General features: G+C 40.9%; 1 protein-coding gene across 3 annotated transcripts; it reads left to right on the top strand.

Annotated features, from left to right (window-relative positions):
- Positions 1 to 922: 922 nt before the first annotated feature.
- VSIG4 (V-set and immunoglobulin domain containing 4) lies at positions 923 to 22,008 on the top strand (the record flags this gene model as incomplete). 3 transcript variants are annotated; one of them, XM_079728315.1, is made up of 8 exons in its annotated part: positions 923 to 977; positions 6,700 to 7,056; positions 7,824 to 8,105; positions 18,248 to 18,310; positions 18,906 to 18,971; positions 19,300 to 19,404; positions 21,418 to 21,439; positions 21,771 to 22,008. In XM_079728315.1, the coding sequence occupies 8 exons, from the start codon at positions 923 to 925 to the stop codon at positions 22,006 to 22,008; spliced, it is 1,188 nt and encodes a 395-aa protein (XP_079584441.1). The 3 variants fall into 3 exon arrangements, with proteins under 3 accessions (XP_079584441.1, XP_079584440.1, XP_079584439.1); XM_079728314.1 differs by having other exon boundaries at positions 18,894 to 18,971; XM_079728313.1 differs by lacking the exon at positions 21,418 to 21,439 and having other exon boundaries at positions 18,894 to 18,971; positions 19,300 to 19,408; positions 21,729 to 22,008.
- Positions 22,009 to 27,392: the final 5,384 nt, after the last annotated feature.

The raw sequence follows: 27,392 nt of genomic DNA, 5'->3' as shown, positions 1-27,392 counted from the left end.
ACTTACAGTCACTCTTGGACCTGTGAAAAGAAGTAATTAAGCTTCCCATAAGGCTTAATATCACTCTCTCACAGATCAGGGGTATGTACCAATTGAAAGCGACTGAAAACATCAAGCTAATAGAGCATACCACTCTCAGGTCAATTGGCAAGTACATTGGATGCCAGACTTAACTTTCCCACAGAATAAATAAATAATAGATTCCTTGTGAGCAGTACTGGGAACTACTGTGTACCCTTACCACCAAAGAGGCAGAGCTATTGGAGAAAGTAATTCAAAGAGTTTTCCCTATATGAGATATGGGGGTATATTCCCTCATAACCGTCCTACTCATGGGCTTACAAATTATTTAAGCATTGGTGTATAAAAATGTCTTTCATAAACTTAATCTCTGTATTCTGAAGCCCATAGGCACCCACCTCCATCACTCTTTATTTGCATAGGCTGAACAGATGGGGTTAACTGTATGCTGCTGAAAATTGCATAGGCCAGCAAAGTTGATCTTTTCTACTTGGGCCCACCAGAAAGGAAAACACTCCCATATTGGAGGGAGCAGACTCATCCCAAAAGTCATTCCTCAACCTCATCTTGTTGAGGGAACACAAGTAAACACAGCTTGGGAGATCAAAGACCAGAAACCCCTATTGGCTCCAGGGAAAGTCAAGTCAATAGTCTAGCAGAGGGAGGAATTGCTTCACTCACACTTAAACCTCCAACCCCAGGCAGGAGAGGGAAGGGTGTGCTTATGTGACTTGTGCTGAAATAGGGAAGGAAGGGGAATGTGAGATGGGACTGAGAGTCCGAGTGAGTGATATAGGGAAGAAAAGGAAGTGAGCAGGCACAGACACTGGCAGCCATTAGGAGTTCAAGTCTTTTTGACAACAGGAGGCTGGAAGAAAGGACAGAAGTGGATCTGGCTGTGATGGAGCTCTTACTGGGCCTACTGCTCCTGAGCCACCTACTGGTGGTCACCTATGGTAAGGTAGCAAAAGGGGGCCTGGCTGCCACTGCTGGCACAGGCGAAAAGCTGGGGGTTGGGGAAAGGCGGGATTGAACGCCTACTGAGGAAAGCCTACTCCTGCTGACTAGGTGAGTGTTCTCAGCCAATGCTCCAGGCTCTCTCAGCTTTGGGCAGAAGGGAGGGAGGAGGTTGAAGTCTATTGAAGAAGCCAGGAGATAATTTTGGGTAGAAATTGGAAAGGATCCTCTCTTGGAAAACATCCACATAATTTTCTAGTACCTGTCATATTTCAGGGGCATTAAAATGTGCTCAATGCCACCCAAATCCCTCCCCCATCTGTTGCCCTTCACCTGAAATTCTACCACTATACCCTTACCCCTATGCTCCCAGGTTTTGATCCTTGTTAAGGTATACAGCCCCCAAAAGAAGTAATGTTGTCAGGAGCTAGATGGGACCTTAGAAGTAACCTAGATCCACTTTTCACTGTTGTGAACAGGTGTTCAGAATATTTGTTCACATTCTTGCAGTGACTGAGAATTCACTACTTGTCCAGACCATCTAAAAAGTCAGCTTCAACTGTTAAAAGTTCTTCCTTGTGTTGAACTAAATCAACTTCCCTGTGGCTTCCATCCAAAAAACCCAGCCCTGTTTCTTGGAGACACAGATAATATATCTTCTCCCTCTATGCTGTGACAGATCTTTAGAGTCCTGAGGACAGAAACCATGTCCCTTTGATTCATCTCTTCTCCAAGCTAAACAGCCTTAGCTCCTTCAACTGTTCTTCACAGAATTTGGTTTCTTACCACTTCCTTGGGTATCTCACTTCCCTGTGGACATAGCCCAGTTTGTCTGGGCTATTTGTGGGAGCTTAATGCTGGACACATATGCCAAAAGAGGATTGACTATCCCATAGTAGCATTATTTTGTGGGGTTTTACTCCATCCTCATTTATACCCCTGAAAATTGAAATAGCCTTTTTAGGAAACTGAGCCTGATAATAGCTAAGTGAAATCCAGGATAGGGTAAAAGATTCTTTGATGCACCCCTGTTTATTCCATATCCTTAGAGGGAGAGACTAGATGAGTGTTAACTTGGTGCCCTTTGTGTGGCTAGAAAGAGCCCAGCTTTCCATAACTGACTCAGATTAAACCATCTTGTCCTGGGGCTCTGTGACCCATTAAATTCTAGAACCTCAAAGTTAGAAGAGACACTGAATTAAGTCACCCAAGAAGGAAAATAATTTGCTCCAGGGCACAGAGCAATAGCAGCAGAGTTAATGCTCCTGAAAATTACCGTTCTTTCTACAACTACAATATTTTCACTATCTAACATGTTTTAGAGTGCACCACTCTACCTTCTCCAAATCTGTTGATTTGAGCTGGGAATTAAAGAGGCAGGACTGGAGCTCAGAGGAACATTTTGTAAATGTTAAATTTAAATCGTGTGTGTGTGTGTGTGAGTGCATGTGTATTGTTCCCTCCACAGCCTGTGAGGATCTTTTAGACCTGGAAACAGGTCTTCCATTTCCATGGAGGGTCTTACACCACAGACCTGACACTCTGGACAAACTGAACGGCCAATAACACTTTCCGTCTCCCTTCATCTCAGTGTCCCCAACCCATCTATATAGTTAGATCAGCTTGGCTGGCCTCAGAAGATCCTGTCAGCTGGACAGCTCTGTAGGACTGTGGCTTCACTTCTAAAAAGCCTCTAGATCTAAGACATATGTTGAAATAATCACAATAAAAATAAGTCCTAATATTTGCATTTTATAAAAACTATAAACATTTTATAAATACCTATTATCTAAGCTAATCCTCTTTTGAGGAAGCATCCCAAGATGGGGAGAGAGGCCAAACACAGAGGTGCGGGGTCATTGGAAGATCTCACCATCTTTGTTTGATGATGGGAGAAGGAAAATTCAAGATGGGACCCATAATGGATCTCATAAAAGGGTCCACACCCCCAAAACTAGGCCTTACCTTGATTTAGTATCCTCACACAGACCACAGACCTTTGCTTTTCAAAGTCCAGGTCCCAAGACCCGAGTGGGCCTCAGTAATATTCCTCCTTTCTCAAGTCAAAACTTTTTTCAGCAAAGCCCTTTGAGTCAATGCTCAGCCCTTTTCTTTCTTCTGAGGGGATGCAATATTTGCAGGAAGTTCAATCCTTCCATGAGGGAGGAGAGCTAAGCTCTGAAGTTCTGGGAAAGGTTTCTCAGAAAGCAGCTGGCAGATGGGGGAATTATTTTTCAGGCAGTCAGGAGGATATTATCCAGCCTTAGGATAACACCCATTAAACCATGTCAAATAGGCCCAGATAAGGGGTTGCTGGTTTCTGTTGTGGTTGGTGGATTAATCAGTTAAAAAAGTAAAAAGGCAGTGTAGGAGCTGAAAGACTTCATTCTAGGCCTCCAGGTCCAGCTCTGACCCTGCTCTCTGTGTGACTTTGAGTAAGCATCTTTCTCTCTCTGGGCCTCAGCTTGTTCACATGTACCATGAGGGAATGTGACTAAGTGGTTTCTAAAAGCCCTTTGAGCTATGCCATACTGGAAGTCTCCAAATTCTCTCCTGCCTGATACTTCAAACCCTGTTGTACCAAGTACTTCACCATTTGGTGGTCTGCATAGATCCATAATGGGCAGAGCATCCCCCTAAGAGTTGGGACTTTCCTGAAATAGATTTTCCCCTACCCAATCTTCCAGGAAAGTCAGGAGTATTGTTTAATTTGACCAACATTTCACATTGGCTGCCAAGCCAGTCCTGTCGCTAAAGTGTCCTCTCTGGTTTCCTTATAACCCAGGGATGACCTATTACCTGCCCATAACTTGGTAGGTCCCAGCAGAATGGAAAGGCAAACTCCTTACTTTCTCATGTATTAACTTCTCCTTCAGGTCATTATTAAAGCAGACAATGATCCAATCTAATGAATCTGTCCACCCTGGGGAAGACATATTGAGGATTTCTAGGATAAGAAGAATCAATACAAATATGTGAAGTTTCTCTTGAGGCATGGGACAGGACTAGCATTTATCCCACACCTACTGAATGCCAGCCAGTATGCTAGGTGCTTTCACACTTATGAGCTCATTTTATCATCATAATAACACTCCATGGAAGGTTTACTATTACCTCTATTTTGCTGATAATGACCTAAAACTCAGTCAGGCTTAGAAATTTACCCAAGGTCACACAGAGAAATATATGGTAAGGCAGACCTTAAACTTAGATTGGTGTTACTCTTCTTATTACATCATGCAGTCCTTCACTGTCCTCCTGATCTCACTAGGTGCAGTGCTCCTACTCAGTGTTTCTCTAGGCTCTTTGTGCACCAGAGGGATAGTTGGAAGGTATAACCTACGCTATTGAAGTTACCTTCATTTTGGAGGTCAGGGTACATGAGGAATGGTACATTGTCCTCTTTCTTGTGATACCCTGTGCCTACCATACACCGTCTCTTCATGCTACTGATGAAACAGGAAGTGTAAGAGGAGAGAAGAACAAGAAGAAAAATGAGGAGTAAAAGGAGCAAGATGGAATAATGGGTGAAAGGAATAAAGGAGAAGGGAAGAAAAAGAGTAAAAGGGGGAAAATATGCCATCCTTGGATGTCTTGTTACTAACTATGTCCCACTCTCCTATTCTGGGATGGAGAAGTGAAGCCTGACCTACTTCTAGAAGTGAGACTGGGAAATTGGGACTGACTGCCCATGTTTTTGACAGACCAGAGTGAGCTATGTGAGAATCTCCAGCAAATTGCCAGAGAGAGTAATGCAAGACAAGCCTCGTAGCTTCCCCTATGTCAAAGGGAAAACACATATATTCACAGACAGGCATTTTTGGCTGCTCCAGCTGTCCTCACAGCAGAATGCTGTTTTGTTGCCCTGGAAGGAAGGGAAGTATGAGAATACTTTTCAGAGTTGGAGAAGGATATTTGGGAGGGCTGGAGAAAGATTAAACTGAACGGATCGAATGGTTTTCAAGGGGCTTAATGCTGGTATGCTTGTGCTTACAGGTGAGCAAAAATATATATGGGCATGTGTGCTCATGACGATGGTAAGCTGTATCTGCATGCATATGGAGGCAGGAACTGTCAATAGCACTGTGAAACCCACTACCTGGTGAAAGCTCACCACCAGCTAGAGCATGTAATTATTTAATTTCTGCTTTCATTAAGTCTATTAGCACTGAACCATCTAAGATTGGAAGAGACCTTAAATAATAATGCCGTTCAAGACCTAAACAAAGCTCAGAACTTGCCCTAGACAGCTTAGTCCATCATGGACAGCTCTGATTAATTACAAAATTCATTTTTAGGGAAAACCAAAATCTGCCTGTATTGTGCTCCCATTTGTGGATCTGAGTTTTTCTCTTTGCCCAGTTTGAAACTCTCCAGAGAGAATGTGGTGGACCTAGCAACATGGACACATGTTTATTTATTATTTTTTATTCACGGCTTTTATCTTGGCCAAAGTATGCTGGTTATGTACTAGAGTCCCAGGTGAGGGCACAGGCCAAAGGCTAAACTTTAGTAACCCCATTGATAGAAGCCCTGGTACTTGGCAATACATTCTGGGAGCTAGCCACCACCCCAACTTCCATCTGCTTGACTGAAGCCTGGGAATCCTAGGCTATAAAAAAAGCTTTTATTCAGTAATAGCTTGCACTTTGAAACAACCTCTCCTGAGAGAGATATAAAGACATATCTAAATACAATCTCTTACTCCTGACCCCAGTTAAATAAAACACAAAATCCTCAGGATATTAGCTTATGGATGGAAATTGCTGATGGAAGGTGGTGGCTCTCTCAACACCCACAAATTTCCCCCATTAGTTTCCTTTCCCAGCAAGCCAAGAGTTAATCACCCTTTGGTCCTACCATCATTCCTACCACAGCCAGCTCTAGGATTATACTCAGAACTTTTTTCCCTCCAGACCTTTTCATCTCCATTCCTCCTCAGGATGAAATTTTCCAATGTACCTTTGCTGAGAACTCAGAGAAACCAATAGGGAAATAAACAAAGAAAGGATAGAAATCAGAAGAAAAAGTCAAGCTTACAAATTACAGGTTTAACACTTAAAAATAACTAAAGATATTGTTAAACAGGAATGCATCTCACACAAGTTTCCACCCTCAAAATTGTCCTTTGTCTGCCTCTTTCCTCCCTTCCAGAAAAGAGCTTTAGTCTAAGGACCAAATCTAAGCCTTTCTGAGGGAGCAATGGGGAATTAGTAGGGCAGATAGCCCTTTCTTTCTGAGCCTTGAAGTCACCACATTTCTCCAGGTACATAATTACATACAGTAAAATAGCCCAGACCCAACTGCTCAGCATTTGCTCCCACACTTCTCCTTCAAAATGTTGAAAGACGTTCCTTTCATGGATTTACAGAATGTTAGAGTTTGTAGAATCGTTAGAGATCATTCCATTCAGATTCTCTACATTATATACAAAGAAAATGGGTCCTCTATGGTGAAATGTGACTTACCCAGGGTCACCTCACAGCAAGGCAGTGACAGGAAAAGGACTTGAAACTCACAAGAGCTAAACAACCTTAAGGGCTTTCCTTCTAATGACTGGTTCTGATTGATGGGAGGGCTGGCAGAGAACAAAAGGGCATGGGGAATCTGAAAGTATGAGTTAAGGCTGTGTTTCTCAAAAGCCTCTCTGCCACTGCCATCTTAGCACCCAGATGGGTGTGCCATCTGTGTCTGATTCCTTCTTCTGTTCCCCCTCTTCAGGCCATCCCATCCTGAAAGTGCCTGAGAGTGTGACAGGGCCTTGGAAAGGGGATGTAAATATTCCATGCACCTATGGTCCTCTGCAAGGCTATACACAAGTCTTGGTAAAGTGGCTGGTAGAATGTGGCTCAGGCCCAGTCACCATCTTTTTACGTGACTCTTCTGGAGACCATATCCAGCAAGCAAAGTACCGGGGCCGCCTGCATGTAAACCACAATGTTCCAGGAGATGTGTCCCTACAACTGAATACCCTGGAGATGGATGACCGGAGCCACTACACGTGTGAAGTCACTTGGCAGACCCCTGATGGCAACCAAGTCGTGAGAGATAAGATCATTGAACTCCGTGTCCAGAAACGTGAGTCATTGTGGGTGATAGGAAAGTACTGGTAAGGAAAAACCTGATAGAGGACTGTAATCCTAGAAAACCCTGAGAAACCCAGAGACCTTTGTTTACATTTACATAGTCTCTCTTCAGTTATATGTGCTAATCAGAGGGAGTGGACAGGCAGAGTATCCTCAGTGTTATCACTCTCATGGCAGAATTTAATAAATGTTGGGAAGGCTTTCTGGCCTTCAAATCTCTACCCCTTCAAGTGTCCCAGAAATTCCTGCATCGATAGCCTGATGGCTTCCTTGGACTCTGAGTCTTAAAATCCATAAAAATGAGTATATCTGATCAGGATATTGGAGAGTGGATAGATGCTGGCAGAGAATCTCTGGGAAAAGGGATGCATGGATTAGTCAAGATAAGCTTAACTGGCTTGACAATTTTACAGAGATCTGACCCCTGGTGATCCCAAACTGCAGATAATCCCAAAACTCTACTTGAGCAAAACAACAACAAAGCCTGTTTGTTGTTGTTGTTGTTATTTTTAGTCAGTTGATTGTTTTAACTTTAGATAACCCAAATCCCCAGATAATACAAAATGGTACCTAATCTTCCAAAAGGAAGCTCTTTTTATTTAAGTTGTCCTATTCCCTTTTTCCTCCCCATGTCAGGAGTCCCTTTTAGTTCCCTTTGCAGATATATTCATACCCCTAGACTCAGCAGGGATGACTCAGCCTTGTGTTTCCATACCCTTGTAACTTCTCAAAGCCTCCTCTCTTGTCTTCCCTTTGCAGTTTCTGTTTCCAAGCCCACAGTGACGACTGGCAGTGGCTATGGCTTCATGGTACCCCAGGGAATGAGGATTAGCTTTCAATGCCAGGCTCGGGGTTCTCCTCCCATCAGTTATGTTTGGTACAAGGAACAGACTAACAACCAAGAACCCATCAAAGTAGGAGTCTTGAGTACCTTACTCTTCAAGCCTGCAGTGGTGACAGACTCAGGCTCCTATTTCTGTACTGCCAAGGGCCGGTTAGGCTCTGAGCAGCGCAGTGACACTGTGAAGTTTGTGGTCAAAGGTGAGCAATTCTCTTTCCTGGTGAGCATTTCAATGGACTACCTTGTTCCAGAGATATGTCAGTATATGCCTTTGTTCCAGAGAAGAGAGGTTGGGGCAGGATGGGAAGGGGGTCCTGGGTTGTTCAATCACAAAGAAAAAATTCTGGACTGGGGACAATAGGGGTGGAGACAATGCCTGTCATGTTGTAGGTTAAGCAGATGGAAATGGTAAAGGGAAAAGTGTCATTTACTAGGTACATTTATTTGCCAGATACAATGCACAAGAAGTTGGCACATGTTTTCTCATTGAATCCCACAAATATCTCATGAGATACCCTTATTTTACAGAAGAGGAAACTAAGAGTCAGGAAGGGAAACCTACTTGTCCAAGGGCTCAGAGCTTGGAAGTTCAAGGCTGTATTTGTACTCAGATTTCATGCTCTTTCCACTATGTCTGATTGCCTCTCATGGTGGAACCTATATCAGCTCCTGGGCACCCTCTGGGATACTTTTTGTTTGTTTGCTTTTGTTGTGCTTTGTTTGGTGTGCTTTTTGTTGTTATTTTGTTGGTTGATTATGTTTGGTTTTGCTTTATGAAATAAAGCCCAGATCTATGCATAGTTTCTTTAAATCCCCCCTGCTCTTTTTTCCTAAAGCCAAATGCAAGTTCTGGTTGAAGTCTCGATGAAGATTGACTATGCTTAATCAAGGTCAGATTATTTATTAAAGAATTATTTGGGAATACTACAAACTGTTTACATAAAGATTGTAGGCTGGGATTTAAATGATCAGCCCAGCAGTGATATGTCCAAATGAGTCTTGTTAGCTTTCAAGAAATCTCCTTGGAATGGAAGATACTTATTTCAATAAGTTTTCTGTTGCCCAAAACATGTTGAGTACTAACTGCCTTTAGGAAATTATCCTCAGAGCCACCTGAAAATTATTATCCTCTGAGGCCAACTCTGTATAACAAAAGTGAACAAACTGTCTCCTTCCACTTGGGTTTAGGAGACTGATGTTGGTTTGAGACTCCTGTTTTGCCTGCAAGGATTTGTTTCCCAAAGTTGAATTGTAATGAGGATATGTGTGCTGTAGGTTTTGGTCTGTTAGTTTAGGTGGGAATAAGGGCAGTCTCATTCTGAGAGAATTATATGGACACTGGCCCAGTTCTCTGAGAGTCGATAATCTGGTCAAGCAGAGAGAGCAAGACATGGCCAGAAAGTCCAAGAATGTGTACTTCATAAAGGGACAAGTTGTACATTCTCACCTTTCTGAGTTTGTTTCTAGTCTACCTGGGGAGGATCTTGCTCACAACCAATCAGCCTGTCTATTCCTTATCTAGTCCATGTTCACAGGCCACAGAGCTGTTAGGCAGTGCTCACAATTGAGCTCTCTGACAGATAAGGAAATTGAGGATCAGAGAAGTTACATCCTTACCTGTTCTCTAAGCCAAGCTACTTTCCCTTGGCTTCCTCTACCTGCCTCTTTTGCACCTCAACCTGGTCCCATGAGTCTGGTCACTTGGTTCATTTCTGTCCTACATAGCTCTCAGCTCCTCATCCATTCCCTCACCGTCTGTGCTATTCCTTAATTCTGGAAAAAGCACAGAGATGCATTGGTCCCACTTTAGTTTCATGCTCTGTGACATCCACTGCCTGTCCCCATGCTGTTTGCCAATCAGTTTGCTCATCTATGTTCCATTCCTTATAACAGCTATGCAGAATACTTTCTGCCTTATTTCATGTCCCCAGCCCTCCCAGAAGATGAGGTCACCTTCTCCTTCTTTGAGAAGACCCAGACCCCCGCACTCAGATGTGAATTCTATCAACCACCCTCTCTACCTTGACATTTCCCTGCCCATTCTCTCTTGGCTCAGAGTAAGATGTGTCTTTCTTCTCCACAGAAAACCTTCTACCTCAGCTCTTTACCTCAACTACTCCAACTCCCTGCTTCACCCATTATCCTCTACATAAGCCTAAAATGTATGTATGTACGTATGTATAATATATGTATTATATAAGCCTAATATACATATATATGTAAATAACATACATATGTATGTTATTTTAAAAAATGTTTTCAGGCTTCCCTGGTGGCGCAGTGGTTGAGAGTCTGCCTGCCGATGCAGGGGACACAGGTTCGTGCCCCGGTCCGGGAAGATCCCACATGCCACGGAGCGGCTGGGCCCGTGAGCCATGGCCGCTAAGCCTGTGTGTCCGGAGCCTGTGCTCCGCAACGGGAGAGGCCACAACCGTGACAGGCCCGCGTACCACAAAAAAAATTTTAAAAACTATAATAATAATAAAAAAATTTTTTTAAAATGTTTTCTTCATCTGCCACACCACCTCTCTCCTATGGCCATTACCAACCTACTAAAAAAGGTAGTTTTCACTGGCTGTCTCTCCCTATTTAGCACAACATAACTTTGTAAACTGGAGTCATCACTTCCAAATCTCCAAAACCCAACCTATCTTTATTCACATCTTTGCTCCTTTGTCATAAATTAATTGTCCATAAAAGTATGAGTTTATTTCTGGGCTCTCAATTTTGTTCCATTGATCTGTGTGTCTGTTTTTTTTTTTTTTTTTTTTTTTTTTTTTTTTTTTTTTTTTTTTTTTTTGTGGTACGCGGGCCTCTCACTGTTGTGGCCTCTCCCGTTGCGGAGCACAGGCTCCGGACGCGCAGGCTCAGCAGCCATGGCTCACGGGCCCAGCCGCTCCGCGGCATATGGGATCCTCCCAGACCGGGGCACGAACCCGTATCCCCTGCATCGGCAGGCGGACTCTCAACCACTGCGCCACCAGGGAGGCCCTGTGTGTCTGTTTTTGTGCCAGTAACATACTCTTTTGATTACTACAGCTTTGTAGTATAGTTTGAAATCAGGGACTGTGATGCCTTCAGCTTTGTTCTTTCTCAAGATTGTTTTAGGTTATTCTGCATTTTTTGTGGTTCCACACAAATTTTAGAATTATTTGTTTTAGTTCTGTGAAATATGCCATTGGAATTGGGAAAAGGATTGCACCAAATTTGTAGATTGTTTTGGATAGTATAGACATTTTAACAATATTACTTCTTCCAATCCAGAAAAATGGGATATCTCCCCATTTATTTATGTCTTCAATTTCTTTCATCAGTGTCTTATAGTTTTCACTGTACAGGTCTTTCACCATCTTGGTTAAATTTATTCCTAAGTACTTTATATTTTTGATACAACTATAAATTGGATTATTTTCTTCATTTATCTTTCTTATAGTTCATTATTAGTATGTAGAAATGCCACAAATTTCTGTATATTGATTTTGTGTCCTGTTATTTTACTGAACTCATTTATTAGTTTTAAAAGATTTTTGGTGGTCTTTAGGTTTGCCTTTATATAGTATCACGTCTATCTTCAAATAGTGAAAATTTTACTTCTTCCTTTCCAATTTGGGTGACTTTTATTCTAAAATTATTTTCTTAATTTTAATTTTGGATTGCTCATTGCTAGTGTACAGAAATACAACAGATATTTGTATATTGATCTTATATCCTGCAATCTTGCTAAACTCATTTATTAGCTCTAATCATTATTTTGTGGATTCTTGAGGCTTTTCTGTATACGATTTTGTCATCTGAAAATAGGAATAATTTTATTCCTGTCTCTCCAATTTGGATGCCTTTTATTTCTTATTCAGGCATAATTTCCCTGGCTAGTACCTACAGTACAATGATGAATAAGCATGGAAAGAATGGAAATAATTGACTTGTTTCTGATCTTTCAGGAAAATATTATTTCTTTCACCATTATGATGATAGATGCCTTTATTTTGGTAGATGCCCTTTATTGGTTTGAGACCACTTCCTTTATTCCTAGCTTGTTGAGTGTTTTTATAATGAAAAGGTAATTGGATTGTGTCAGTTCATTTTCTGTGTTTATTGAGATGATTTTGTGTTTCTTTTAGTTCTTATTCTATTAAGAGACTGCATTACCTTGACTCATTTTCAAATGTTGAGCCAATCTTGCATTCCTGGGATAAATTAATCATGGTGCACAATCCTTTTAATATGCTGCTGGATTTGGTTTGCTAGTATTTTGTTATGGAGTTTTGCATCTATATTCATAAGGGATATTGGTTCTTAGTTTTCTTTTGTTATGATGTCATTCTATGCTTTTGTATCATGATAATACTGGTCTCATATACTGAGTTGGAAGGTGTTACCACACATATTTTTTGAAAGAATTAGTGAAAAGTTGGCATAAAAAAAAAAAAAACACATTTATAGAATTCACCAGAGAAGCCCCCTGGGCCTAGCCTTTGCTTTATGTGAAGTTGTTTGATTAGCAATCCAAACTTTTTACTTGTTAAAGTTCTGCCTATTCCGATTTTCTATTTCTTCTTTAGTCACTTTCAGTAGATAGTGCATTTCTAGGAATTTGTTGTTTATATCTTAGTTAATCCACTGTCATATGGTTGTTCATAGTATTCCCTTGTCATTCTGTTTACTTCTACAAAGTTAGTAGATATGTCCCCATTTTCATCAAAGATTTTAATAATTTGAGCCTGCTTTTTTTTCTTCTTTCTCTCTCTTTTGTAGGTTGGTCTTGCTAAAGGCTTGCCAATTACGTTGATCTTTTTCAACAACCAAATTTTGGTTTTGTTGATTTTCTCTATTGATTTCTATTTCATTCATCTCTGCTAAATATTTATTTTCTTCCATCTGCTTTGTTTTCTGTTTAGTTTTCTCTTCTATTTTTAATTTTCTTTTTAAGGTGGAAGATTAAATTATTAATCAGAAGCCTTTCTTATTCTCTGATGTAGGTATTTACATCTGAACCCTGAGTACTGTTTTCACTGCATCCAATAAGTTTTAGTATGCTGTGTTTTTATCTTCAATCATCTGAAAGTATTTTCTAATTTCCTAATGACTTCTTATTTAACCCACTGGTTATTTAGAAGTGTGTTATTTAATCTCCACATATTTTTGAATCTCCCTAATTTCCTTCTGTTATTTGTTTCTAATTTTATTTTATTGTGATGCATTATTAAAATTGTTTCAAGTTTATTGAGACTTATTTTATGGCCTAACATATGGTCTATTCTGGATAATGTTCCATATGTACTTGAAAAGTAAGTGTATTCCGTTGCTTTGTAGAGTGTTCTGTATCTGTCTGTTAGGGCCATTGGTTAACAGTATTGTTCAGTTCTTTGATGTTCTTATTCATCTTTTGTCTAATTGTTCTCTCCATAATTGAAAGTGTAGTATTCAAATCTCAAGCTATTATTGTTTAATTGTCTATTTATCCTAAAAATTCAGTCACTGTTTGATTCATGTGTTTGGGGCTCTGTTGTTAAGAGCATATATATTTATAATTGTAGTTCGTCTTGATCGATGGATCATTTTATAATTATAAAATGTGATTCTCCTGCTCTAATAACACTTTTTCGTTTTAAGTCTATTTTGTTTGATATTAGTATAGCTACCCCAGCTTTATTTTGGTTACTATTTGCATGACATATTTTTTCCATTCTTTTACTTACAAACCATTTGTGTCTTTTGAATCCTAAATATACATAGCTTGTAGTTGAATTGTGTTTTCTTATCCATTCTGCCAGTATCTAAATTTGAGAATTTAAGCTATTTATATTTAATGTAAATTCTGGTACGGTAGGGTTTATCTCTGCCAGCTTGCTATATATCTTGTCTTTTCTCATTCCTTTATTCCTTCATTACTTCTGTCTTTGGTAGTAAATAAATATAATATAGTGTACTATGTAGTCCCTTTGTTATTTCTTCCACATATGTTTTTGTTTATTATCTTTGTGGTTATTATGGGGATTACCATTACTTCTTAATTTACTACAATCTAGGTTGAATTCATGCCAACTTAATTTCAACAGCATATAAAAACTTTGTTTCTATATCATTCCATTCTTCTCACGTCTTATTTAATCCATTTATGTGTTGATGGACATTTAGGTTCTTTCCATGTCTTGGCAATTGTAAATGATGCTGCAATAAACATTGGGGTGCATGTATCTTTATTTTAAACACCTTTATTGGAGTATAATTGCTTTACAATGGTGTGTTAGCTTCTGCTTTATAACAAAGTGAATCAGTTATACATATACATATGTCCATATATCTCTCCCCTCTTGCATTTCCCTCCCTATCACCCTCTCTATCCCACCCCTCTAGGTGGTCACAAAGCACCGAGCTGATCTCCCTATGCTATGCAGCTGCTTCGCACTAGCTATCTACTTTACATTTGGTAGTGTTTATATGTCCATGCCACTCTATCACTTTGTCCCAGCTTACCCTTCCCCCTCACCATGTCCTCAAGTCCATTCTCTAGTAGGTTTGCATCTTTATTCCAGTCGTACCCCTAGGTTCTTCATTACCATTTTTTTTTAGATTCCATATATATGTGTGAGCATACGGTATTTGTTTTTCTCTTTCTGACTTACTTCACCCTGTATGACAGTCTCTACCTCCATCCACCTCACTACAAATAACTCAGTTTTGTTCCTGTTTGTGGATGAGTAATATTCCATTGTATATATGGGCCACATCTTCTTTATCCATTCATCTGTTGATGGACACTTAGGTTTCTTCCATGTCCTAGTTATTGTAAATAGAGCTGCAATGAACATTTTGGTACATGACTGTTTTTGAATTATGGTTTTCTCAGGGTACATGCCCAGGAGTGGAATTGCTGGGTCGTATGGCAGTTCTATTTTTAGTTTTTCAGGAACCTCCATAATGTTCTCCATAGTGGCTGTATCAATTTACATTCCCACCAACAGTGCAAGAGGGTTCACTTTTCTCCACACCCTCTCCAGCATTTATTGTTTGTAGATTTTTTGATGATAGCCATTATGACTGGTGTGAGGTGATATCTCATTGTAGCTTTGATTTGCATTTCTCTCATGATTAATGATGTTGAGCATTCTTTCATGTGTCTGTTGGCAATCTGTATATCTTCTTTGGAGATATGTCTATTTAGGTCTTCTGCCCATTTTTGGATTGGTTTGTTTGTTTTTTTGTTATTGAGCTGCATGAGCTGCTTGTAAATTTTGGAGATTAATCCTTTGTCAGTTGCTTCATTTGCAAATATTTTCTCCCATTCTGAGGGTTGTCATTTCCTCTTGTTTACGGTTTCCTATGCTGTGCAAAAGCTTTTAAGTTTCATTAGGTCCCATTTCTCTATTTTTGTTTTTATTTCCATTGCAACAAAAAGAATAAAATATCTAGGAATAAACTTACCAAAGGAGACAAAAAACCTGTGTGCAGAAAATTATAAGACACTGATGAAAGAAATTAAAGATGATACAAAGAGATGGAGAGATATACCATGTTCTTGGATTGGAAGAATCAACATTGTGAAAATGACTCTACTACGCAAAGCAATCTACAGATTCAGTGCAATCCCTGTCAATCTACCAGTGGCATTTTTCACAGAACTAGAACAAAAAATTTCACAATTTGTATGGAAACACACAAGACCCTGAATAGCCAAAGCAATCTTGGGAAAGAGAAATGGATCTGGAGGAATCAAGCTCCCGGACTTCAGACTATACTACAAAGCTACAGTAATCAAGACTGTATGGTACTGGCTCAGAAACAGAAATATAGATCAGTGGAACAGGATAGAAAACCCAGAGATAAACCCACACACATATGGTCACCTTATCTTTGATAAAGGAAGCAAGAATATGCAGTGGAGAAAAGATAGACTCTTCGATAAGTGGGGCTGGTAAAACTGGACAGTTACATGTAAAAGAATGAAATTAGAACACTCCCTAACACCATACACAAAAATAAACTCAAAATGGATTAAAGACCTAAATGTAAGGACAGACACCATCAAACTCTTAGAGGAAAACATAGGCAGAACACTCTATGACATAAATCACAGCAAGATCCTTTTTGAGCCACCTCCTAGAGAAAGGGAAATAAAAACAAAAATAAACAAATGGGTTATTTGTTTTTATTTATTCTTTTGATATGGAGTTATATGAGCTATTTATATATTTTTTGGTATTAACCCTTTATCGTTCATATTATGCATATATTTTCTCCCATTCAGTAGGCAGTCTTTTTGTTTTGTTGATGGATTCCTTAGCTGTGCAAAAGCCTTTAAGTTTAATTAGTTCCCTTTTGTTTATTTTTGCTTTCTTTGCTTTGGGAGACAGATCTAAAATAATACTGCCATGATTTATGTCAAAGAGTGTCCTGCTTATGTTTTCTTCTAGGAATTTTATGATCTCAGCCATTAGTCTTATTGAGAATCTCTTGTACATGATGAGTTGCTTCTCTCTTGCTGCTTTCAAAATTCTCTCTTTGGCTTTGGCTTTTGAGTATGTATCTAGGTGTGAATTTTAAAAATATTTCCCTACTTGGAGTTCATTGAGCTTCTTGTATTTGCAGACTGCTTTCCATCAAATTGGAAAGTTTTTTGACATTATATCTTAAAATATTTTGTCTACCCTTTTCTATCCTCTGCTTCTACAACTCCCATAATGTGTATGTTGGTACACTTGAAGGTGTCCCACAGACCTCTGAGGTGCTACTCATTTTTCTTCATTCACTTTCCTTTCTGTTTCTCTAACTAGCTAATTTCAATTGTTATCAAGTTTACTGATTATTCTTCTGCCTGCTTAAATCTGCTTTAGTGAATTTTTCTTCTTTTCAGTGATTTTTATCCTTTCAGTTATTGTACTTTTCAACTCCAGTATTTCTAGTTGGTTCCTGTTTTATAAATTCTGTCTCTTTATTGATATTCGTTATTTGGCTTGAATTGTCCTCATTCTTTTAGATTTTTGCACAATCTTTCCTTTGGTTTATTTATTTTTAAACAAATTTAGTTGATTTAAAGTCTTTGTCTAGTAAGTCCAGTATCTCTGCTTCCTCAGGGATGGTTTGTATTCATTGCTTTTTTATATGTTTATGAGCTTTACTTTCTAGTTTCTTTGCATATCTTGTATTTTTGTTGAAAATTTGAATTTTTAAATAATATAATGTGGCAAATCTAGAAATCTGACTCTCCCTTTCTCTCTCCAGGGCTTATGTTAGGCACTGCTTATTGTATTAGTTGCTGTTTGTTTGTTCAGTAACTTTTCTGAGATAATTTACAGTAGTCTCTTGTATTCTTTGTCATGGATTGCCACTGAAGTCTCTGCTTGGTAGCTTAGTGGTCAGCTACTGATTGGATAGACATCTCCTTAAATACTTAGAACCACTGAAACTCCCAGGGCTCTGTTGCCTTTTGAACTATGTCTTCGACACTTACCCAGGAAGTTTATAGCTGTGCTGCAGCCTTCACTTCCTGCTAATGCAGAGCCTCAAGGCTAGCCAGAGGAAAGAACTTATGATGTTCTCATGTCTTTCCTGAGCATGAACAAAACCCTAGGCATGGCTGTGGTCTTCTAGATTACCAAAAATGTGTCAGAGATTTTCAATGTCTCTATGAACATCTAATTATTTTTTTTCTTTTAAGTTTTTTGGTAAGTTTCTTGTTTACCTCAACTATTATCTCTTGCCTCAGGCAGCTGTGTGACAAATACATCCCTTCCCTGGGGAGAGTTTTAGCACTGGGTGACCAATAAATATAAGCCTTTTGAGTCAGGTCTTTCAGGGAACCACCACACAGGTCAAATAATGACAATTGTTTGGGAATTAAATCTGCTCTGTCCACTACAGCACCTAGAATGGGGTTTATTTTCAAGGCTACTACTGGCCTGGGGCAGGGTGATACGGCTGTTGTAAGTTAAAATGCCACAGAGCTCGCTGTTCTTAACATGACTGGGGTGTTTTTCTTCCATAAATGCTACTTGGGTTGATTCAAACCTTTGGCTAATTTCCCCAAATCTGAAAGAAAAAAGTTATGAACTTTTTTTGTCAGTTATTTCATTGCTTTTGTGAAGAAGTGAATATTTGGAGGTCATTACTCTACCATTTTTACTGACATCACCACAGCCACCTTCTTTGTAATCCTTCTAAGACCCTCTCAAGAGAATGAATAGCTAAATTTCAATCAGAAGTTAGTTAAAACAAAATGTTTTTCCCATCCAGATTAATTAAGGACCTGACTGGCCCTTACTTACTTCCCATTTTCCCTAAGGCATTCAGCTGTTCACTCAAAGGTGCCAGTGTCCTTGAATGGACTCCCTTTTCCTTGCAGATTCCTCAAAGCCACTCGAGACCAAGACTAAGGCATCTCCAACCATGCAATCCCCCTTCGAAGGTGAGTTTTACTAGGGTTCTGTGGGAGTAGGAAAGGTCTGAAATGGCTTCATAGAAGACAAGGGAGGAGGCCCAATGCCATTAGATGGGTAATAAGAGGTCATTGTGTTCTCCAGAAGGAAATTAGTACTAAAGAAATGGAAATAAGAAAGACTTAAAGGTCATGATGAAGTGGAATCATGAATATATATATATATATATATATATATATATATATATATATATATATATATATATATATTCTTCTTTGGGAAAATGTCTGAGGCAAAAGGAAGGAGAGAATTTGAATAATACCATGGGAAAAGTGAGAAAAGAGAAAACTGTGACATCTGCTTTGCTCCTAGTCTGACTTGCTATAGGACTTTAGGTATATTGTCTCCCCTCTGTTGGCCTTCTTCCCATGATAAACAGTGAAAAACTAAGATACCTCACTTTATGGTAATAGTGGTCAATGACATGGCCAGGAATTGCAGAAAGCTTAGCACAGATACCCACAGAAGGACTTCAGACTTTGCAGCCACCTTCCACCTCACAGTTCCTTTCTGGAAGAGAGGTCTCTAACCCTAACACACTTGTTGTCATAGCAACATCCACAGTGAACTCATCCCAGGGCTGGACCACTGAAGTGGATGGCTACGTTGGAAAGACAAGTGCTGGGCCAGGTAAGGGCAATGTTAAGACTACTAGCCTTCCCTTTTGGCTGTGAACTTTGTAACTGAAACTTTCCACTATATACAATGTTCTATGTCATTCAAATGCCCAGGCCAATCAGCCATCAACCAGTGGGTTTGAAATAACTTGTTTATACGTGGAGTCTCTAGCTTCTCTCAAGTCTTTCTCATGGGCCTAGGGTTTTGTTTGGCTCTCCGGCTAGCTAAGAAATTTAGGAGAAGATGGAAAAGAAAGAAGTGTGAGCTGGTCTGGACTGATCCTTGGAGTTGCTAGACTCGTTTTCAACCAGATACCACTTGGTCTTGTTTTACCTCCTAGGAAATGGCTTGCCTATCTTTGCCATAATTCTCATCATCTCCTTCTGCTGTATTGTGGTCACCACCATGACTTACATCATGGTCTGCCGGAAGACATCCCAACAGGGTGAGTGATAAGTATGATTGGGTGGCTCTTGCTCATTCATTCATTCATTCATTCATTTAACAGTATAGTTGAGCATAAACTCAGTATCAAGCACTATGTTAGGCACTTCAAAGGGCTCCTAGCCTAGTTTGAAAGTGAGGGTAGGGGATCCATGGAGACAGACATGCAAGGCAACAATGAGAATACAACTTATGAAAGTTAATTCACAAATCTTTGGTACCCAACCGAGTACAGCATCTATGTAATGGGTTTTCTAATGAGGATGCAAGAGAAGGAGAAGTCACAGTCCTTGACCTCAAGTTGCTTACAATTTGATTAATGGAATCAAGGTAGAACCGTGGAGTTTATCAATAACAATACATAGCTATAAAGGCTATGGACTCAAAGCCTGGAGAAGACAATGAATGCTAAAAGGATCCAGAGGACAGGAGAGTCAGTTAGGGCTAGAGTAATTAGCATGGGATTTCAGAAGGAGGTGGGGCTTAGACCATTCCTTGGAGGATGAAAACCATTTGAAAGGCAGCAATAGTCTAGGAAGGAGAAACTACAAGAGTAAATGGGTAAAATGGTGAAATATGAATGTGAGTGGAGTCATCAATAAAGAAAATTCATGTAGCCAAACAATAGAGAAATACAAGGAAAAAGGAAAGCTTATTCCTGATTATAGAAGGTCTTGAATGACAGGTTAAGGAATTTGGACTTTCTTCTCTAAGCCTTGCATTAAAAATCGCTAAAAAATATTGAGGCCAGGCTTCCCTGGCTGCGCAGTGGTTGAGAGTCCGCCTGCCGATGCAGGGGACCCGGGTTCGTGCCCCGGTCCGGGAGGATCCCACATGCCGCGAAGCGGCTCAGCCCATGAGCCATGGCCGCTGAGCCTGTGCGTCCGGAGCCTGTGCTCTGCAAGGGGAGAGGCCACAGCAGTGAGAGGCCCGCCTACCGAAAAAAAAAAAAAAAGCAGTCCAGGTCTCCTCATGACTCAGGGGGTAGAGGTCAAAATGTAGCATTCTATTCAAAGCCCTCTGTAATGTATCTCTTGCCTATCTTGTCAATCCCCACCATGCCTTTATACTTATTTTCATTTCCAAACACTGGAGTCAAGCAGGCAAATAGGCCACACACCTCATGCCTTTATAATTTTCCCTTCCTGGATTGCCTTCCCAGAATTCCTGCTTTCTACCTCTCTATAAGGGAGACAGCCTTAGGGCATCAATCCAATTTAACATGTAGTTATTTAGTGCCCACTATGTACCATGCATTAGGCATATAAAAATGAAAAAGATCCTACAGTATAGGAGCTGCCAGGCCAACTGGGGAGGTAAGACATGGAAATACAGGGCTCTATCACAAAGCAAAATTGCTGCAGCATGCCGTGTTTTCTTTGTTGTAGTTTAATGTATGCATTCCCTGTTGCATCTCTGAAATATTACAAGCTCCTAGAGGGCAGTACCAAGAGATATCCATTTTATTACTAGGCTAGAGCCTTTAAGCCTGCATGGAATGTAGATACTTCTCCTCCACTGACACTAGGGGGCAGTGGTGAGTTATTCCAGGATCTTTCCTGGGTGCAGGGTGGGGATAAGTGAATTTGGGAATGGCTCAAGCCAAAGTCCCGGACATCAGACTAATTCAGACCTTTTTACCTGGGCTCTGGATGGCTGCCAAGTTTCTCACAAGGACTCCCTGGGGATCTTTGGCAAGATTTCTGGGTGGAGAGTGGATCCAGTTCCAGTGTCCCTCCCCCCACCATACCAAGCAACTGCTCCATCCCAATGTCCAGAGTCAGAGTATGTCAAAGATGACAGTGATAAAGTTTGCTTCCTTTTCATTTCCCTGATAAATCTGCATCCCTGTATTTCAACTCACCTTCCCAACAGATCCTATTTGTTGGAAGGCTGAGACATATTGAGATCCCCCTTTCTGTCTCCCCTTCCCTTCCCTTTTGACAAGTACCCATGCTTGGCCCTTACTCACTCCCCATGGAGACTTCTGACCTGATTCTTCCTTTTTTTCTAGAGCATGTCTATGAAGTGGTCAGGTAAGATAACCTCTCCTCTTCTATCTTCTGACCCATTCTTTGCCCTCAATTTTGTTCGTCACTGGCATAGAGGAAAGGGGGTTTGGCACAGACCCAATCTTAAGCTCAGAGGCCTTCAGGGTCAGGGCACAACTTTCTTCCCTCTCTGAAGCATCTTCTGTGGTACTGTCCTGGCCCAGTGAACACACAAAATAATTCAGGTCCTCTAGCCTTCCATTCCCAGAATCCCTGGGTGACAAGTGCCCGAGGGTCAGTTGGCAAGAATTGGGGCAGAAAAGTAGGAAACCAGGGTACCAGATTCAAGTTTCTTCTCATGGCTCTTGGACCACAGGGTGCATGCCGGGGAGGCCAGTGACTCTGGTGAAACCATGAGGGTGGCCATCTTCACAAGTGGCTGTTCCAGTGAAGAGCCAGCTTCCCAGACACTGGACAACGACTACTCTGATGAACCTTGCCTGGGCCAGGGGTACCAGATCATCGCCCAGATCAACGGTGACTACTCTCGCTTGCTGCACACGGTTCCCCCAGATTATGAGCTTCTGGTCACCAAGGGCAAGAGCAGCTGCTAAAAATGTCCTAGTGGGCCAAGGTCTGTTGACATAATTGCCTATTCATCCCTAGCATTCCACATGGCCCCTTTCCCTGCTATCTTTATTCCTGGATAGTCCAAAGTGTCTTCCTTGCCAACATTGGGGTTGCTAAGAGTGAATGGCTTTGCCTAAGAAGTTACCATATGCACCTCAAGCAAGCCTGCTGCTGGGTCATGCCTTAGGCCCTTCTAGTATCCCTGCCTGGAGCTTCCATTGCTTTGTTCCAAACACCAGAGGGAAGTGCCTATAGCACTAAGACTTGGTCATCATGCTTCCAGACACCACTCAACTTTGGCCTCTTACCACTGAATGACCAGAGGGAGGCTCAGCTCTGGCAGCTCAGGGAACCAGTTAGGTTTAGGATCACTTCCCCTTCTATAGTGCCAGATAGCTTTTAATTGAGATTGTCATGTAACAGACCAGGGTTTAGTTCTGCTCCTGTACTGTGAGTCTAGTGCTTTGGTATTCTTCTGATGCTCAATAAATATCTAAACATAACAGCAACTTTGGTCATATTGGTCCTCTCTCAAGGACCTATCAAGAGTGATTAAAGTGAGACTAGTTGAGATGGTTGGGGCCCTGGGAGTATGGATAGCACCTTTGTTTTTTTGTTTTTTCCTCCTTCCCACCCATGCTACCCTTACCTCATTTCAGCAGTGAGCTCACTGGAACACAATGAATATTTGGTAAAACAGTACTCAACTGCTTTCTATTCCCTTTTGAATCATCCTGCCAGCTCTACCTGGGTGACTCTTCTCAGGTCAATTGGAAACCTAAAAAAGAAGAAGTCTTTCTTCTGTCTCAGCGGACTGTGGGTGCAGAGATAAAGAGCTCTCCCTTTTTCCAAAGTATGAATGCATCACCCTCAAGGATTTCCACCTCCTAGAATCCTAAAATCTTTGGAGTAGTTGTATTCTTCATACATCGTCTTTACCTCTTGGCCCCTTCTTACAATGTGGGGTAGAGGTCAGAGCAGGGAAGTCTCTCTTCTCAAACAGGAATAGGCAATAGGAGTGTGAGTGTGTGTGTGTGTGCATGTGTGTGTGTGTTTATTTGTCTGTATATGTGCACACACAATACACCTTTAAATAAGTCTCCTCAGAGAGGAATTGCTCTGGGTCAGTTCAACACTGTTTCCTTTCCCTCAGGTAATGCATGTCAAATCAACTTCTTCACCCTTTATGGAAGCTGACATGTGCCACTTTTGGTTACAATGCAATTCCAAGGTCAGCTCAGGTTTAACCAGCAGCTGCTCCCCTATGAATTGATTACAGAAGTCAAAATCATACATAAAAGTGAACAAAGAGTCCTTCGCTTTACAGGAAGGAACGAAAGTAATGAATCAAGGAGCACATCCATCCCTGGGACCCATATGCCTTTTGTTGTGGCTACATAAATTGTTCCAGAGTAGAAAAAAATGAAGGTAAACTTCTAAACTCTTTCTATGATGCAGGTTAACACTGATACTGCAAGTTTATTAAATGCCACAAGATAACAAGATAAAACAAGATAAAATTACAGACCTAGGAGCATATATTTATTGCAGTAGGAAACTTCTAGAGATCATCTCTGCCTAAAACCTGATAATCTTTTTCATACAAGACAAGCCAGTGAGAAAGTCCTAAGTATAAGGCTAGCCCAAATATGCAGGATAGGCTAAACAAAAATGGTATAATAACACAGGACCTGTCTTAGGCAGGTAGCTGGGTGGAGAAAAATAGAGGAGTAAAAAGACAGGATCTCCAGAAGAGAGGAAAGACATGAAGTTCCTCTAAGGCAATTTCTCAAATTTTGTTCCATGGAACACTCGACCCAGGAAATGGCTCATAGAAAAAAAGTTTCCATGATCAGATAAGCATGGGAAATGCTTCATTCTATGGCCCTCTCTTGGAGATTTCCAATGGAACATTACAATATTAAAGTCTCTGAAAAATCCTGCAATAAAGCATCTGTATAACTTTTTTGTTACCAAGTAATTCCAAAACTTACTTGCCCTCTGAGTCTACATTTTTGTCCTCCTCCTCTGACTCTTGACCCTATTTCTCAGGAAGAAAAACCCTCCATGTAGGCAATTACCTCACACACCCTATAGCACTTCAGTGACCAAAGTTTAATTGTTTTCTTACAAAATTCCTTGGTAGCATTTGGCCCAGAGGCCCAAAACTAATAGACTAGTGGAAAGTCTATCAACCAATAAACAGTTATTAAGTATTTTCTGTTACCTGAGTACTGTTCTGGGGCTGGAGTAGGGATGGAATGGGGAGACAGCAATTAAGGAAAGAGTATTGTTCTCTAGGAGCTCACAATCTAGTGGGGAATTCAAAAATATCCCCTGTAAAAGTCCACTAACAATTCAATATGTACCATTTGGCAGTAGGAGATAAAAGGGTACATACAAGCACCCAGGCAAGGAGTGCTTTGAGAATGAAGAAGGAAAGAGTATAGGTTGATTTTCAAAAAGCCTTGGAGAGACTGGACTTTGGCTGGGCCAAGAAGTATGGGAAAGAATTGGATAACAAGAGAGAAATGAAGAAGGTGTTCCCAGGAGGAGAAAAATCATGAAGAAAATGAGAGAGATAGGTAAGGTCAAAGTGTGTTTAGAAGCCCAGGTTAAGTGTCCAGAAACTAGGTGTCTAAGCCCTGTGATGATGCTTGTGTGAGAATTCAGATGTCCTTGCTAGGGGACTCTGGGAGGGGAATGTGAAGGAAGAAAGGAATGAATAAAGGAGTACTGCGATCCCTGGGGCCCGTATGCCTTTTCAAGACTATTGTATCCCCCTAGGGCTCCCACTGTGTATAGCAGAGCTGCTTCATTTTCCCCACGACCCCCTCAGGTACAATGCTTTAATTCCCTCAAAGTCACCAAAAATAACTTCTGAGAGCTTAGTTGGTATTTGGTGTGTGTTCTTGCATCCAGCTGTCAGTCTATCTGCTGTATTTCAACTGTCCTGGCCTGGAGCTGCTAGGCATATGCCGCACTTGGGGTATTTGACAAACTGACACTCTACTACACGGAGTGTCTAACTCAGCTTGTCAAATACACGGAGCGTGGCACTGCAGGAGGCTGGGCCATGGGCTTCAGTGGGGAGGCAAGATCTTCCTGGGAGATATGGCCCTGGAGGGAAAGAAAGAGAAAGGAGTCACACCCTGAGCACCAGGGAAACTGCAGAGGCTATAGGGACTAGCTGAAGCACCAGAATAAGGAAGTGAACAAAATAGGCAATAAGGCCTCTAACCAGAAGAGGCATCCTTAGGGTATGTAAGAAAGGCCCACTTGATACTGCAGGTGAAGCCCCAGTGCTCAGCTGGGGGGGTCCTCAGGCCTGAGTCCTATAGTTATGACATTTCTAGGGGTCTGGAGCTTCAGTGAGATTCTCTATCCAGCAGAGAATGTACAATTTGGTCATTGTCCTGCCTCCCTGACCTCAGGAAAGGACAAGGTCCCAGAGTCAATGTCCATGTCCCACCTTCCCAACTCTCTCAGTCTATGTTCTCACAGTGTTATGACTATGGACATAGGATTTGAGGTTAAGCACGGGCATGAATTCTGGCTCTTCCACTGAGTAGCTGAGAAATCTTGAATAAATCATTTTATCTCTTTGAGTCCTAGTTTTCCACATCCACAAAATGGGTGTAAGTACAGTACTTACCTAATAAGTTATTGTGAGAATGACATGAAATAATGTATGTAAAGCCCTTAGGTCAGTATTTGATACATAACAAATGCTCCAAAGAAAATTAAAAAAAGGTGGTTGAACTACCACAAGGAAAGCAAGGGCCATTGACCACTGACTTAACAAGGTCAGGACAATGAAACAGGAATTTCTCATGGTCTCAGCCTTGCCTAACATGATGCACTTAACCAATCAGGACTCAAGAATGGCAGTTATAAAAGGACCTTCATCTAGTTTCACCTACTCATGTTATAAATGAGGAAATGAAGGCTCACACTGAGGATGAGAGTTGCTAAAGATCATACAAGTTGTACACAGTTTGGGGCTGTGCCCTATGTCGCCCCATTGTGCCCTCCAGTTTTCCTCACTGGTCCTTTTACCTCCATGCTCTGTATATCTCTCTGGGAAAAGGGAGACACATCAAAAAGGAAGGCAAAATATAGGCAGTGGACTTGGCAGTGAGGTACTGGGATCATTCATCCCACAGCCATCAGAGAAATAAAGAAGCTGCCAGGAGCATGATCAGGCCTGGAACTTCTGAGAGAATTCACTTGGCAATACCCAGATACTGTTGCTAAAAATTCCAGGTAGTCCGTGTTAAATTCCTCCCTTTCCCAGATGTGGTAGTTGATCTGTGAGAAAGTAGCTGGCTTATATTATATACTGGCATGAAAAGAGGCAAACATTCCAAAGAACATAAAACTGCCCCATTGAGGCCAGAAAGCCTTATCCCAGCTAAGACAAGGCAGAGGGACTTGTCTTTCAGCAAAAAATCATAGTACATTAAAAAAAAAACACTTAACTCTTTCAGGTAAATGTATGTTGGTAAGCAGGTGACATGCTCCTCCAATTTGATATCTGAGAGTGACTTCAAACCTAAAGCTCTAAATGATATTTTCCATCCCCTCATTTCCCTCTCTACTTACCCAAGCCATTCCAAGCCACCCAGAAGTGTGCCTTTTTCAGCCAAAGCAACAATCTTGGTCACCAGATATGGAATGGTGGAAAGAATCAGACAAACTTAGATTCTAATGCTGCTTTGGGCACTAATTAGCCAATCATGGCTTTGGGAAAGTTTTCTTTTAGGCTTCAGTTGTCCTTTGAGTTTCAGTTGTCTTCTCTGGAAATGGGGACAAGAAGACTTACCTGGCAAAGTTGTCAGGAAAGTGTTTGGTGAGCTTTCCAGAGACTCTCATATAGGAGCTCACAGGCACCTTGGCTCAGTCCCTGGAGCTGTGAGTGGAAGCCAATCAAGGAAGCTGATTAATAGAGTTTGAGTTCAGGGTAGTAGGAGAGAGAGAACTGGACTGATGCCTTTCTTCTATCATCATCCTTACTGGCTACCAGCTTCTGTGAGAAGACCTGGATAAACTGAAAATGTCCACAGCCTCCTGAATGCCCTTTCTGACTTCATCAAAAAGGAAGACAGGTATGAGAAGGTTAAAGATTATTTCTTAGTACATGAAGTTTAAGAGCCTTATAGACAATTTTGCCCCAGTATTAATGGAAAGAGGCAGTGGCTGAGCTGAAACTATATTGGTTTTATTTCCACATTTGATGTTTTAGTCCATGCCTCTCCAACAGAGTGTATATAAGGAAAGCAGGTTCAGCTGAGAAAGGCTAGCCAAACCCATAGGAAGAAAAGATGGATATCTACGTGGAGTGATACTGAGGGTCTCTGAAAGTTTT

This window comes from Hyperoodon ampullatus (genome assembly GCF_949752795.1).
Source record: "Hyperoodon ampullatus genome assembly, chromosome: X".
NCBI classification, from domain to species: domain Eukaryota; kingdom Metazoa; phylum Chordata; class Mammalia; order Artiodactyla; family Ziphiidae; genus Hyperoodon; species Hyperoodon ampullatus.
The sequence above is the reverse complement of the archived record's forward strand: the minus strand, read 5'-3'. Positions and strand labels throughout refer to the sequence as shown.